Source organism: Plectropomus leopardus, chromosome 5 (assembly GCF_008729295.1).
Source record: "Plectropomus leopardus isolate mb chromosome 5, YSFRI_Pleo_2.0, whole genome shotgun sequence".
Lineage (NCBI taxonomy): Eukaryota > Metazoa > Chordata > Actinopteri > Perciformes > Serranidae > Plectropomus > Plectropomus leopardus.
The window spans coordinates 3,496,636-3,512,113 of record NC_056467.1 but is presented as its reverse complement, the minus strand read 5'-3'; the positions used below and the strand labels follow the sequence as shown (position 1 = coordinate 3,512,113).

Here is a 15,478-nt window from a genome sequence, read left to right as displayed (position 1 = left end):
GCCTGATTGTGTTTTGCTGCAAGCGTCAGTATTAAAAGCCTTATTTTCTTATGCAAAACATGTTAACAGCTCCAAAGGTGATTGTATTGGCACCTGAGGCTGCTGTGGGGAACATTGCAAAGGGTAAGGGTTAGGTAGGGTTAGGCATTTACTCATTTATCACTTACTTTAGTTATTATTTTCCTCCTTTCCATTTTAATAAAACCTTTCCACTCAGTGCCTTTTTTATAATGTCACACTGGTTCACCTTTTTCCTAGCCTTTAACCCTTTGAAAACTGAGCAAATTGGCTTGATTTCTTTCAAAAACATGGAAAGAGGGCAATGAGCAAGTAAATAATAGTGGTCCAGAAATTAGAACAAAAATTACAAGAAAATTACCCAAAAATAAGCAAGAAAAAAGTGCAAGTGCTAAAAAATATTATTATTTTTTTCCTTGAAAAATAAACTTCCCCTTGTTTTGGGGTAATATTAATTATTCACTTAATTTTGTTTCCATGTCACATTTTACTTATTTTTGTGGGACATTTCTTGCCCATTTGCTCCATATCTTTTTTACCGTGTTTTTGAGGGAAATCAAACCAGTTTTCTCAGGTTTCTGGGCTTAAATGCGAGTGAAAGGCGCCTGAATGCAGCACAAGAAAACTAATGTTGACCGAGGTGTTAAAGGGTTAAGCATTAATTATGTACGTAAAAGCACCACCTTACAATAATAAGCTTCTATCTGCATTCTGAGCAATTTTGAGATACTGAGTTAAAATTTTTTTCATTCCAAAAAATCCAAAAAACACCTCACATATTGTTAATTATTTGTCACAGAACAAGAATATATGAATAACTCAATTTTGACAAAAATGTCAGATAGAACTTTATAATTCTAGGAAATATAGCTTATAGTATATAACACTCTAAAATCCCTTTAAAATAATGTGAAAAAATGAGTTGGACCGATTTAATTTTTGCTAGTTTTAAATACGTGTGTTCATAATTATGGTAACAGTACATAATTAAAATTTAATGATTTTTATGAGGAATCAACTTAAAAATGTGTGTTCATAAATATAATTAAATACTTAATTACTATAATTATACACACAAGTTTTAAGTTTTTTTTAAGTTAATAGCCTCTACAAGTTCATTTGTTCCAACTAAGTTTTCCACATTCAGTGTTAAACTATCCCAGACCACAAAAATAACACGTATGAATCCTTAAACTGAGCGCTGTTCCTCTTTAAATAGCTACTCTACAATCTAAACAATTGCCCCTGCACAGATAAAACAAAAATACTGTGCACACAAATGCACACATTTCTTAAAGCTTTGCATGGACTATATGTGACACATGAATAAAATAAGTGAGCGCTACATACTGCATATAGTTTGTTGTAACCCGGCGGACGTGAACGTGAGCTGCGGCCTATATATAAACACAGCATCGAAAGCGTGTGACGCACACCAGTGTAGTGAAACATGACCTGGATTTTGAGGGAAAAAGGCTACTAAATATTTCAACTTGAAACCCCGGCACTTTGCTTTGGGACACATGGCGATAATCTACGTGTTGTACACGGACGCCACAGCGAGCCCTTTTCACTGTTGTCCCTACAATCATCAGACCTTTTACTGCATCCTTTATCTTTTGGTTTCAGCTGACTAATTTTCAGTGGACTTCTCTTCAAGCGCGGTGCATCTGTTGGTTTTTAAAGGAGCGACCACGAAGCAGTTGGCCTGACTTTTGATTGATCGTCCGGTCCATCTGGCTAAACGTACGTGGGAGGGAAACATTTTAGTTTTTGTCAAAAATGCTTTTCAAATAAGGTCCCCTGACTAGTTTGTGTGTATGTTTTTGTTTGTTTTACATTTTCCTTCTCTTTTTAATCTTTCGACACAATTTTGACCAGTAACGGGACGTGTCACAGGCACATGTGGGTATCACCAGGGTTACCAGGAGGAAAGGACCTGAATATAGATTAACATTCTGTACATAAAAGCCTCATGTGATATATTAATCTGTCTATTCTATACATTAGCATCCTACTTTAGAAACAGACGATGAAAAAGACGCCCTGTCGGGGATTGTCTCCTCGTGTTACAGTCACCGAGAGTCACCTGCCAGTGTCCGAACGCCGCGGTGGCTGGTCCCAAATCAGATCAGAGGACGGAGCGTCCAGTGTTCGTATGGATTACGTCCTGCAGCCGCTTTGACTTTGAGCGCTCAGTTTTCCTCTGCAGGAGACTCTCTCGCCTCCTTCCACACGGGACTCGACACAGGAGGGGAAACAGAAGCAGAGCAGGGAGCAGCAATCAGGTCAAGTGGTCCTCCTCTAAGTCGTCCTCCTCCACTCTCATCGGCTCCACGGCCCCGGAGGAGTGCTGCGACTGGCTGGAGCAGGACAGGTGGGAGGAGAGGCTGTGCGTGTCGTCGTCGTCGTCCGCGATCACCGCCCTCCTCGCCTGCCGCTGCTCTTTGCCCCGCACCTCTTTCCCCGCCTCCTTGTCTTCATCCCCTCTCCGTCGCCTCCTCCTCTCCCCTTTCCTCTGCTCCTCCACCGTCCACATGCTCTCGTCCTCGTCCTCCTTCCCCTGCACCTCTCGGTCAAAGTCCAGCAGCTCCTCCATCATCTCCTCGATCTCCATCTCTCCGTCCAGCTCCTCCTCCACCTCCGAGCGGAGCTCTCCCATGCTCTCAGTCCGGTTGGTGTCGTCCGTCTCCTCCTCTTCCCCGATGCCCCTCAGCCTCTCCGGGACGTCGCTGGCTTGACTCTCTCCGAACTCCAGGATGGTGGGCAGGTTGCCTTGCTTGGGACAGCGCTTCCTCAGGCTGACCAGGAAGGGCTGCGGCAGGGAGAAGATGTCCACGTTGTTGCCCAGGTCGATCCACGTCACGCTGGGAAAACTGCACGGATCCTGGGGAGGAAAATACCAACATACCGTCATTATTCTTACAAATATACACATCTTGTTTAAAATGTCACAAACTATGTTTAATCCCTTAAAACCTGAGCAAAGAGGTTTGACTTCTTTCTAAAACATAAAAAAGGTGATGAGCAACAAAGGAAGAAATTACCCCAAAATTGGCAAGAAATTAAAAAAAAAAAAAAAAAAAAAAAAGTACAAGAAAATTACCTGGAAATGAGTAAAAAATAAAAAAATAAAGGAAATGACCTGGAAAAATGCTTAAAAATAAATAAATAAAGACATAAATTTAAATACGTAATTATGATAGTTTGCTACAAATATTATTTTACCTTGCTTTTGTCTTTTTTCCTCCTAGATTTTTAAAAATAATTTCCTAAATCTACAAATTCTTACAATTTGCTGAAAAAAGACAAAATTTAACATCTGAAGTTGCTCCAGGTTTCGAGGGGTTAAGGCTAAAAAATAACCAGAAAATATTAAAAATTCTTCAGTGATCAAGAGGGAGGTTATAATTTAAGGCCAAAATGAAATGTCAAAACTAAAAGGAACAGTTATTTGTTTTGTTTTTTTATCTGTGGAGTGAAACTATGGTGCTTAAACAACGTCCAACCATGAACCAGTTTAAAATAACGTATAATATATACATATATATACATATAAGAGTGCAAAAATAGAATAAACCAGCAGTAGAAAGCAAGGGATTTCATCTACAGGTCCTTTTCTAAAACTGATGCTGTACCACAATGTTGTAATTAAATTTGAAAAAATATTTAAAAATACTGAAGACATAAGTGAGTTTCTGACCTTCAGGGCGTCGGTCAGCTCCTTCAGAACAGCTCTGGTCAGCCTGTTTCCGTTCAGCGCCAGGGTCTCCAGGTGCGGCAGGGCGGCCAGCGTGGGCAGGAGCAGCAGGAACGCCTCGTCCGTCAGCTCAGTGAAGCCCAGCTCCAGGCTGACCACGATGGACGCGTGACGCTGAAGGTGCGCACACAGACGCTCCATGTCCCGAGCCACCAGAGGGATACCGGACAGATCCAACGCCCCGCTGGACGGAGGCGCCGACAGCACCGCCTTCAAACTGGAGACGGACACATGAACGAATATTAGAGCCAAAATTATTTTTAGGGCCAGCAGTGACATTGTTGGTGTGTAGCTAATATATTTTGTGCCAATAATGAATCTGGTTTTTTTATTATTATTATTATTATTTTCAGTAGGCATTTACTGTTACACATACCAACAGATGTCTGTCTTAATTTTTATTATTTTTTTATTTTACTTAATCTTATTTATTTATTTTTCAAATCCTTTATTCACCATTAAGCTCATACATATAACCAAATACAAATACAGCAAAGAGATGATATTGGATTGAAAATGGGGTAAAAATAAGAAAGCAACAACGATAACAATATTTCATTTTCCTCCTGCACTTACCTGTAGGTGCACACAATAATTATATACAATAACATCACACCTTTCTCCACCTCCACTAATCACAAAAAACCTGCAACTTCACACTTCTCAGAGTGACAGCAGAGCAACATGATCGCATCCTATTGGCTGTAATTTATTCACTGAGAAGAACCCAGTTCTCAGTGCATTAAACAATAGGTCTGCTAAATGTATCTGACCACACTGTTGCTTTCTTTGAGTGTTTGCTCTGGTTAACCCTTTGAAACCTGAGCAAACTGGCTTGATTTATCTCAAAAACATGGGACAAGACAATGAGCAACTTAAAAAGAAATGACCCAGAAATAGCGAGAAATTATTTAAAAAAAAAAAAAAAAAAAAAAAAAGATAATAACCTGAAAATTAGTTAAAAAAAGACCTAAAAAACAGCTTAAAAATACTATTAAAATATATTATTATGATTATTAGAAAACACAATTCTATGGACATTATCCCTGGTTTAAAAAAATAAATACATTTCTATAACTATTTCTTGCAAGTTGCATGACATCTTTCCCAAGTTGCTCTTTTAAAAAAATGCTTTGGGAAAAAAATCAAACCAGTTTGCTTAGGGTCCAGAGGTTTATAATCTGTAAAAGTTGTCTGAATGCAGCACAAAAAAAGTAATGTCTATCCAGGTTTCAAAGGGTTAATGCACCAGCGCCCTCCAAATGTTACACCATGAACCAAAACTTCCAACCGGTAATATCCACCATAACAAGCAGCTGTTTAATGGTCCAGTGTGCAGGATTTAAGGGAATATGCTGGCAGAAATGAAATATAACATTTCTGTTATATAATAGGTGCTTTCTTTAGTGTATATTTACCTAAACAAAGAGTGTCGGAAAAAGAGATGGAAAAATGTGAGCTCGTTAAGGTGCCGCCTGTCTCTGGCAAACAGTGAAGGAGGAACTTATTTATAAAATGTAACTGCTTTATTCAGTGTTTTACTGGTTTTAATCACCAAGTCTGTTTGTTTTGGAGAGGAAGAGACCTCTCCGGATAATTTGGTTACTGGTAAAAAAAAATAAAGAAAACCTCCTGAACAACTAACACTGAGGCAATTATCACTGAAAATAGAGAAATTTTGTTGACAATTAACAATCCTCACCACTAGATGCCACTAAATCTCACTCACTGCTCCTTTAAGTTTGCAAATTTTGACGCTGTTCAGCCATGCTAATTACAATTAGAGCGATAGTTTGACAGTTTCTTTTCATGCATTAGGTGTCTCAGATTTCTCGTGTCATGATGCTCAAAACATTTTTTGCATGCTTTTATGTCAAACCGAAAAGTGGGCTGTTAACTGGCCTCCCGTAACAGCCAATCGAGAGAAACTTCGGCTTATTCAGAATTGCGCAGTTATAATTTTAACCAAAACAAGGACATATAATAACATTCAAAACTCCAAAAGGCTCTTAAATTACTGTTGAGCTACAACAAATCCATAAAACATTCATGCATATTCGCACATATACACACAGACAGGTACACACACATCTATTCCAAACATATACATATAACAGACAGACATAAACGTGGAAACACAATCGCAAAAACACAAACACACCTCAGTATTTCCTCAATCAGACAAATATTATGGTATTATTTTTTCCCATCCTTTCTTTTTTCTTTTTTTTATTATTATTGTTTTATTTTTTATATATATGTGTGTCTATGTATCTATGTATGTGTGAATACATAGATATTATATGTAAGTATTACTGACTACCCTTTTGTTAATTTACATTTTTACCACTCCCACAAATGCAGCGACTCAAATGCTCTTTTGGTCCTAATTTTCTCCACAAAGCCGTTTCCCCACAACAATCATTCAAATCTTAACCAGGCACAACTATAGCTAACCTCCCTACTTTGATTTTCTGTCTGTAATTAACCTATAAAAACCCAAACAAAACCCACATTGTCCCTTTTTAAATAAAGAAATTACAAATTACAAACTCAAACAAATGTGAAACTGTTTCTTTAGGTGGAAGTTTTATGCATTTCAGCAACTTAAAACCAAAATCCAAAAGCAACACCGGCTGCATCGCCTCTGTGGTGAATCCTTCTGTCGATGCAAAGACAGAAAATGTGGAAAAGTCCAAACTGCATGAAGTAATGAGCACAGAAAGTACACACTCTACCTGTCAGCTGATGGAAACGACACACACAAAACACACTGGAGACGCAGAAACGCTGCAGCTGTGGAGGCTCACACACAAAGACATACTGACGGGATTTAGGGCTTAAGAAACTGAAGTTTGGGGGAATGATAAATGGCACCAAAACACTTAAAGCTATACTCTCCAACCACACAGTCCCAGCTAAAAATAAAGCGGCGCCTGGATTTGGCCGAGATTGAATTTAGCCGAGGACAAAGGACTGATCTGGACTAAAAAAAAAAAAGACAAACAAACTGAGATCAGAAATTTAATATTTCCAGCCTATGAATGAAAACAATGCTTTAATACACACTGGACATGAGGGCCGACGGCGATTATCACCCACAAATAACACACAGGCAAAGAGAGGCTCAGGGACCGACAGAGGGGGCCTGGTTTGGGATTAGGTGGATGCCGTAAATCTGCTGCAGACTGACAGAACATGAGAGACCTGCAGCTCTGATCACACAAAGCTGACCAAACACCAGTGACTGTGCTACAGACTGTGGGATTCACCATTATTTTCCATTATAAACTGAATATATTTATCCATTCACGCACCAGAGGGACTTCAGAGGAATCTAGGCCAGAGCAGCCAAGCAGAGCAGCCAGTGAGCGTGGGTCAAATTCAGCCTCCCGAAAACGTTTTACTCGCCCTCCTGAGGGTTTCACAGTCATCGGTCACTAGGTTTTATTTTTGGTTTGATTTTAGGGAGCAAAACATGCAATTGGCTGTCAGTCTACATCATTTGGGACTGAGTGGATTGAGTGTTGGTCCACGACTTTGATCCCGAAATATCTCGACGAGGGGACAGACTGGCGTGAAATTTTGTACAAATGTTCTTGGTCCTCAGAAATGAGTCCTCATAACTTTGGTGATCCTCTGACTTTTCCTCTAGCTCCAACATGAAGCTGAATCAGAATATTTTATTGATCCAACTCCCCGAGGGAAAATTACAATACTCAGTCAGTCTAATTTTATTTATATAGCTCCCTTCAAACAAATGGAGTGCAATTTAAAGTGATGTACAGTTTGATTTTTGACAATGAAATCAGCAAAAATTTACTTGTTTCATGTTGTTCTTGCTTTTGTTCCTCATATATCTATAATCCCACCCCTTTTTTCAATTATATATGTATAAATATACAGTGTATACATATATATATATATATATATATATATATATAATATATATAAAATCCCCTTTTTTCAGTTCTATATATATTCATCCATTCATTCATTGTCCATTGTATATCCATTGTGTGTGTGTGTGTGTATATATATATATATATACACGCACACACACACACACACACACACACACACACACGAATATGTGTGTGTATATATACACACACACACACACACACACACACACATATACAGGTATACATATATGTAATATATACACACATACATACACATACACATACATGTATGTGTATGTGTGTGTGTGTATATACATACACACACACACACACACACACATATATACATAAAACGTATACACACGGACACTGACACGCACATAATTGAAGGGGGGGGGGGGGGACTTCCTCCTCTGTTTCGGACATGAAATACTTTGTTTACTGAATATGTCTGATGGACGTCCTGATGTTGCTGTTTTCTTGCTTTTGTTTTATTTTTTGTTGTCTTGTTTATTTGCCATTTTCAAAATAAAGATCTAACTAACTAACTAACTAACTGCACACCTGCAGACAGATGAATCATCTCTCAGAGAAACACCTCTCGCCCCAAATCTGTGCCAGATCATCTGTTACCTTCCAGCCTTCTGTTTGTCCGTCTGCTGAATAAAGGACCTGTTCGCCCCTCTCTGCCCCTCGACCTCGTCTGCCCACCTGTTGCCAAACCTGAGCCCGTCCAAATAAACCAGGTTTTAATCCTGTTGAGTCTGACGCCTCTGATTATTTGGACAAGAGACGTTTCAAGCACTGGAAGAGATCTGAGAGGTCAGTGTGGTACAATGTGCAAACTGCAAGAAAAGGCTTACTTAAAAAGTAAATATTAGGGATTTATTCTGCAAAAAAAAGCTCCTTTATCCTCCAAAACTTAAAACTCTGTGAAATTTACAAGCAGCATATCGTCACTTTTGAGAAGCCGGAGCTCGAGAATGTTTGAAAAATGAACATATTGACGATAATATAAGAAATGTGGCCCAGATATCTCTCATCTGCCTCCTTTCACATCACTTTTCTTTTCCTGTTATGGACATTCCTCTCTTGCGATGGGATTTGAAGAAGTCTCCCATGAACCACACAGCCAGCAATCCTCAAGAGACCTCAACATGTCACTGCAATTTATTTGGCAATCACTTACATCTCCAGCTCAAATGTGAGCAAAACAAACTTCCTTCAGCACTTTATGATCAAAAATGGGCATGACATAAATTCATATTTCTGCAGGAGTGCAATTAATACCTCAAATTATGCATAGCAAGCTGCTGAAAAATGTTTATGCTCCAGTTGTTAGATACTCTGTGTACAATTTTGTTGCACACTGGCCAATAAAAAGCAGCGAGCAGGTCTCCACAGAGCTGACTGTAATTATGTTGGCGTGCTCCACATGCATCATTGTCACCATCACTTCTTTAACACGCTCCCTGTGGGGAAATCTGGGTATTTTAGCGCAGCTGTTCTCTGAAACATCAGGATGTGTTCACACTTTCAACAGAAGCAGAATGAAAATTAGCATTTCATGGACCAAAACACAGCAAACAAACCCGTTATGGCACAATCTTCATCTTGTGGATGAAGTTAGCATCGCACTGGTTCCCTCGTCAAAAAACCTAATGGGATTTTCAATTATTGCCAAAAAATAACACAAGTTTATGATACTTACACGTTTTATTCAGCATGATAATATTCACAGATGAACACCACTTTTGTGTGTTTTGAAGCGTAAATGAAATCGCCTGAAGCAAAAAGCTGTTGTTAGGCTTCACACGAACTACATCGTGCAAGCACGACTTAAAAGTCACCACTACAAACGCTGTAAAAACACGTAAAATCAACCATTGCTGTAAAGCTGTAAAGGCGGCGAGTGGATTTAACGAGTTTCTGTGTCCGCTGTGATGACATCGAACGTCCCCGACAAACACTGTAGTCCCATTTAGCCACAAACGCGCAAAAACCTTAAAAGTTCAAAAATCGGGTTTATACGTATTTTATGTTGCAGAACAAAACGCCTAAATATCTTTAGCCTGTGTTAACCGCAGACATTATTTAGGGCATTTTACCGAAAACCCATTCAAAAACCCAGAGACTTTAAGACGAGGGAACTGGACGTGCTAAAATGCTAACGAACTTCCGTGTTTTAGGACTCGTTACTTCACCTCTCTATTCATTGGTGTTTCGGCCCCTTAAAGGTGTCGTAAAGGTAAATGGTAAATGGATTGTACTTGTGTAGCACTTTTCTGGTCTTTTGACCACTCGAAGCACTTTCACACCACATGTCACATTCACACATTCACACACACATTCACACACACATTCACACACTGGTGGCCGAGGCTACCGTACAAGCTGCCACCTGCTACTCGGTAACCATTCACACGCACTCTTACTCTGATGACGCAGCATCGGGAATAATTTGGGGATCAGTATCTTGCCCAAGGATACTTCGACATGTTGCCTGGAGGAGCCGGGGATCGAACCTTCCGATTAGAAGACGCCCCGCTCTACCCCTGAGCCACAGTCGGTATTAATACCCATAAAATAATGATTTTATATCAATTTCTCAGCCTCTGTTAGGCTGAATTTGTAAGACGATTGTTTTTTTCTTGCATGCAAGAAAAAAGCCAACATGTTTCGCCCACTATCGCTCTGCGTCAGGGCTTGTATTATGGATATGGCCCCGCCTATTTAACCACAGCAACCAATAGGAAAAGATCACGTAACCACATGATGAAATGAAAAGCAAAAACAGAATCAAATCTTAATGACCAAAACAAAGTGAACATGAAATCAAATAACCCCCACAAAACAATACGTGTAAATATATATCCATAAAACAGATAGACTATGAATAAAAAGAGACAAATCAATGTCCTCATTGAGACCAGGACGCCTTAAAGCATCCAGCTGATGGATCCTACCATATTTAAGTATTTTTAAATTTATAAAGATTTAAGATGTTCAAGCGCTAAAATGTTTGGGGTAATCGCGGTTGTTAGTTCTGATGGCATACATCAATTGTCTTGTTTGTTTTTTTACTTTTTTTCTTAATTATCTTGCAACTTTTTTACTAATTTTTTGATAATATTGGGGCCACTTCTTGTAAAGTTCACTGTCTTCTTCCCCTGTTTTTGAGAGAAATCCAGCCGTTTTGCTCAGGTTAAATGGATACTGAGTAATCAGACATGTCAACATTATTTTCACCAGGTTTTATGAATGTTTTGGTATGTTGATTGTTTTTTATGTGTTTGTATTGTCTATTGTAATATTTTTTTGCATTTTTTAGTCTGAGGTATTTGTCCTGTTTGCCCCGGGACTGCAGATTTTAAACTAGCTAATAGCAAAATCTGGCATGAATCATTTATTCTCTTTCTGAGATTGCTGTTTTTTATGCATGGTCCTTGTTTAAATAAAGACATGACATGGAGGTTTTAATGGGTTAAACATTTACTAACTGCCCACTGAGTATAGTTGGAGGGTTTTACACGGAGCAGAACATTTTCTGAGGGTTTTTCCTCATATGTTCAGTATTTTTTCCCTAAAAACTTTAAGTCACTCCTTGCAAACAAATGCAAATGAGGCGATAAAAAACCACCTTGCGGCTGATGAGGCTCCCGCTCTGTCTGGGTAAGTGGTCTAAAACCACTTCCCACAGAGGCCCTGGAGGTTTGTGCACCAACACAACGCTACACAGCAGCTCGTGATTGAAAGCGTGCTAATTAGTTAACACAGCTGGTGCAGGAAAATGCCCTCGGCTCTCTGCGACGAGACCGCTGATCTGACCGTGACAGCTCATATTCTCCTCCCATGCTCGGCTGCTCCTCCCTCGGTGTGTCTGTCTGCATTTAACAGGAAACATGCAAAAAAAAAACCCCACATATATCTGAACCTTCGTCTGCTGTGGCACAAACATGCTTCTTTCCCATGCTTCACCTCTTCACCCCGACGATCTGCTTCTCCTCTGCAGCAACACGCCGCCCTCCTCACTTAAAGCAATAAACAAGAGCGGGCAGGAGTAGTGTGCAAATAAAAAAAAGCTGATGAGACGCTGAGAGAGCTCGTGATGTGTTTGGCTTCGGACCAGAATCCCACGCTACAGAGGGAGACACGCACCCCGGCTCTGAACTGAGGTCGCCCACCCCCGTTAGGACAATAACCAGCAGGATGGTGGGACGGAGACATCTGAGACTGACAGCATAAAATGTGACTTTTTACACTCGTTACTTCAGCAAATGATCAGAGCTTCAACAGTTAGTTAGTGTTGCAACGCACGTCAGGATCTCTGTTCTAGCTCAGCACGTCATACTTTCGTCATACAATACTTCATTAATCCTGTCCACTTTACACAGAATAAAATTTAATTAATACAATAAAATAATAATAAAGATATGTACAGAGAACAAACAGAAAAAAGATTAAAAAGAGCAATAAAAAAGAAAAAATGTGCAAAAAAGTGTGCAAAAAGTGAAGATGGATGTGCAAACATAGTAATGTGCAGAATTGAGAGCAGATGTGCAACATACTGTACATAATATAACAAACATAATGTTCATACTGTGACTTAACTCTTACTGTTCCTGTGAAATTCTCCTGAAATGCCAATCAAAGGCTGTAAAAGGAAAAGCTGTTTTTGAACCATTTGGACGACAAAAACAAAACATTATCTCCCCTAAAAGGCAGCGGTCGACAGATATTGGTTTTTCAGGGCTGATACATGATGATGATGATAATAATAATAATAATAATAATAATAATAATAATAATAATAATAATAATAATAATAATAATGATAATAAAAACTAGCAACTTCATACATGAAATTACGACATTTGTCTATAAAAAATTATTATTTCAGTCATAAAATGACAAGCTTATTCTAATAAAATTACAACTTTTTTTTTCTCAGAAAATTAGTTTTCTATTCGTAAAATTACAACTTTATTCTTGTAATATTGCGACATTATTCTTGAAATATTCCAACTTTATTCTCAAAGTCTCAAAAAAAAAAAAAAAGTGGCCCTAAAATGCCACCGTAAAATATATTTACACAAATCACATATTATTGAAATTCACATATTATTGAAATTCAATAATATTCAATTCCCAATTCCCAATTAATTTGTTCTTAATTCAACTCGTACTTAAATTTTGAACTTGGACTCTGACGTTAACGGGTTATTCGTGAACTGAACGCGGTCTGCGATGGCGTTCGTGAGCATGACCGTGAAGCATCATAATGGAGGGAAAAGACGGGCCCGAAACTCTCAGAAATAGACGTCGAAGCAGAAAAAGATCAGTCCGACATCCTGCCCAACGTTCCCATGCTGATAGTCTGATGAGCTCCGCACCTCTAATCATCTCACTGACAAAATGATATCTCATGAGTCATAAGCTACTCCTCCAGTTATCCCCAAAAATGAAGTCTGCATAAAGACACGGGGACGTCGTCACAGCCCGGATTTCATATCTCTGAAACGCTGCTTTTGTCTCAGCTCCTCTCGGCTTAACTGTATTTCACCTCCGTCGCTCACCGTGTCTGAATCCATCTCCGTCTCGCCTCTGCCTGATCTGTTTCTCTGAAAGATCAGAAAACACCCACGAGTTTCCCGAAACTGACTCACGAGGTGAATCCAGGTGACAGCGACCATCACTGCCGCAGCCTCCTCCCACATGAAGCGTTTATAAATGAAGATGACGGACTATAAAGGCGTTTTTATGACTGAGCTTTGGTCAAGAGATGTATAAATATGCATTGTTTAGTAGCTACGGCTTTGATGAAGTATTTCTTAACAGTGAAAAAAATAACTTTTGCATGTTGGGAGAATCTGTGCTTACTCCGTATGAAGAGAAATAAGCTGGTGATAAACGATTAAACTAAGATGATATATTTAATTAAAATAAAATATGGCTTCAGTTTTTTCTCCTCTCCACAGAGATCATTTATCATCAGGTCAGCTCGTATGTGCACACCGAAGACGGCGGGTCTCCGTTTGCCTCCTCCGCTCTCCTGCTCTGTGACCAAAGGTGAGAAAACACCTCCTGCTCCCTCTCCTCCTGCAACAAGCTCCACACAGGTAACACTGAGGGTGTGAGCTGCTCTGGGACAGTTAACCCCAGAGACAAGCAGGACGCCGGACTATTCTCCGTCTGAATGAACTGACGTGACAGTAGGCGGGGTTTCCATCAAAGCTCAAACTGTGCAAATTGAAACTGCGAATATAAAATACGGCGACACGTCACGAAAAAACTCTGACTTTATCGAAAGAAAAGGTTTTTACGGTCGCATCAGGGGGTATTTCAGGAGATTAAAAAAGTCATATTTTACACAATAAGACAAGACAAGACACAACAGGACGATACGACAAAGCACGACAGTACAGGACATGACAAGACAAAACAAGACACAACACAACGATACGACAAGGCACAACAGGACAGGACACAATAAGACACGACAAGACAAGACAAGACGATATGACAAGACAAGACAAGACACAACACGACACCACGATACGACAAAGCACGACAGTACAGGACATGACAAGACAAAACAAGACACAACACAACGATACGACAAGGCACAACAGGACAGGACACAATAAGACACGACAAGACAAGACAAGACGATATGACAAGACACGACACGACACGACACGAAACGACAAGACAAGACAAGACAAGACAAGACAAGACAAGACAAGACAAGACAAGACACGACACGACACGATACGACACGACGATACGACAAGGCATGACACAACACGACACAACAAGTCAAGACAAGATAAGACAGGACAGGACACGAAAAGACAAGAGAAGACAAGACAAGATGATACGACAAGGCATGACGATATGACAAGGCATGACACGACACACGACAAGACAAGACAAGACGATATGACAAGACACGACAAGACACGACACCACAAGACAAGACAAGGAAAGACAAGACACGATACAATACGACACGACACAACGATACGACAAGGCACGACAAGACAAAACAAGACGACACGACACGACAATCCTTTATTAGTCCCACAGTGGGGAAATTTGCACTGTTACAGCAACTAAAACTGCATTGGAAACATTTTTCGGCTTTTATGAGTTTGCGCTTGTAGGAAGTGGCTCCTCGTGCAGCAGCAGGAGCTACAGAGCTGTTATTGAATCACATAACTCTTCGAAAGTTGAGCCGATCATCCAGAAGTTTTGAATCCACGAGTCCTTTGTCCTCTCCGCTCCCACGTATAAGAGACTTTTCCATTATTGGTCACATGACTCGCCTACGTCGCCTGGATTGGAAATAATGACGGCCAGTGCGGTGGCTGCAATAAAAATAAACCTGCTGATGTTTTGAACATCCATCGCCATGCTTCTTCGAACGTTATCGCAGTAGGAGAAATCACATAACATCACTCGATGGAACACAATTGTGTTTTATCGATATTTCAAAAATATTAAGCTTAACTTTAGCCTAAATCTGCAGTGGAAACCCAAAAAGACTCATTTGATCTGATCGTGTGCCATCGGGAGCGGTGGTTACGCACACGATTTCCCAACTAATCACTCGAGCATCCGATTACACTGATTAGGCCAACTTCAGCCGGAGAGGGGGAGGCTGGGAAATCAGCCGCTCAAGTGTTGGGAGGACGAAAAAGCGGCATTGGTCTCCATGACACTGTCTGGATACCACCTGCCCAGCAGCTGCATCATCTCCTAAAACCACATCGTGTCTGTCGTTTCTGTATTT

The 15,478-nt window shown here is 39.9% G+C and overlaps 1 protein-coding gene across 1 annotated transcript in view; it reads right to left on the bottom strand.

The window, feature by feature from the left end:
* Positions 1-2,126: 2,126 nt before the first annotated feature.
* lrrc75a (leucine rich repeat containing 75A) overlaps positions 2,127-15,478 on the bottom strand; it is a 51,214-nt gene continuing 37,862 nt past the window's right edge. The window contains exons 4-5 of the mRNA XM_042487240.1: positions 3,722-3,995; positions 2,127-2,905 (exon numbers count right to left, since the gene is read on the bottom strand). Coding sequence (XP_042343174.1) covers positions 2,303-2,905; positions 3,722-3,995 — 877 coding nt within the window. The 3' untranslated portion in view covers positions 2,127-2,302. The remainder of the gene's footprint in view (positions 2,906-3,721; positions 3,996-15,478) is intronic.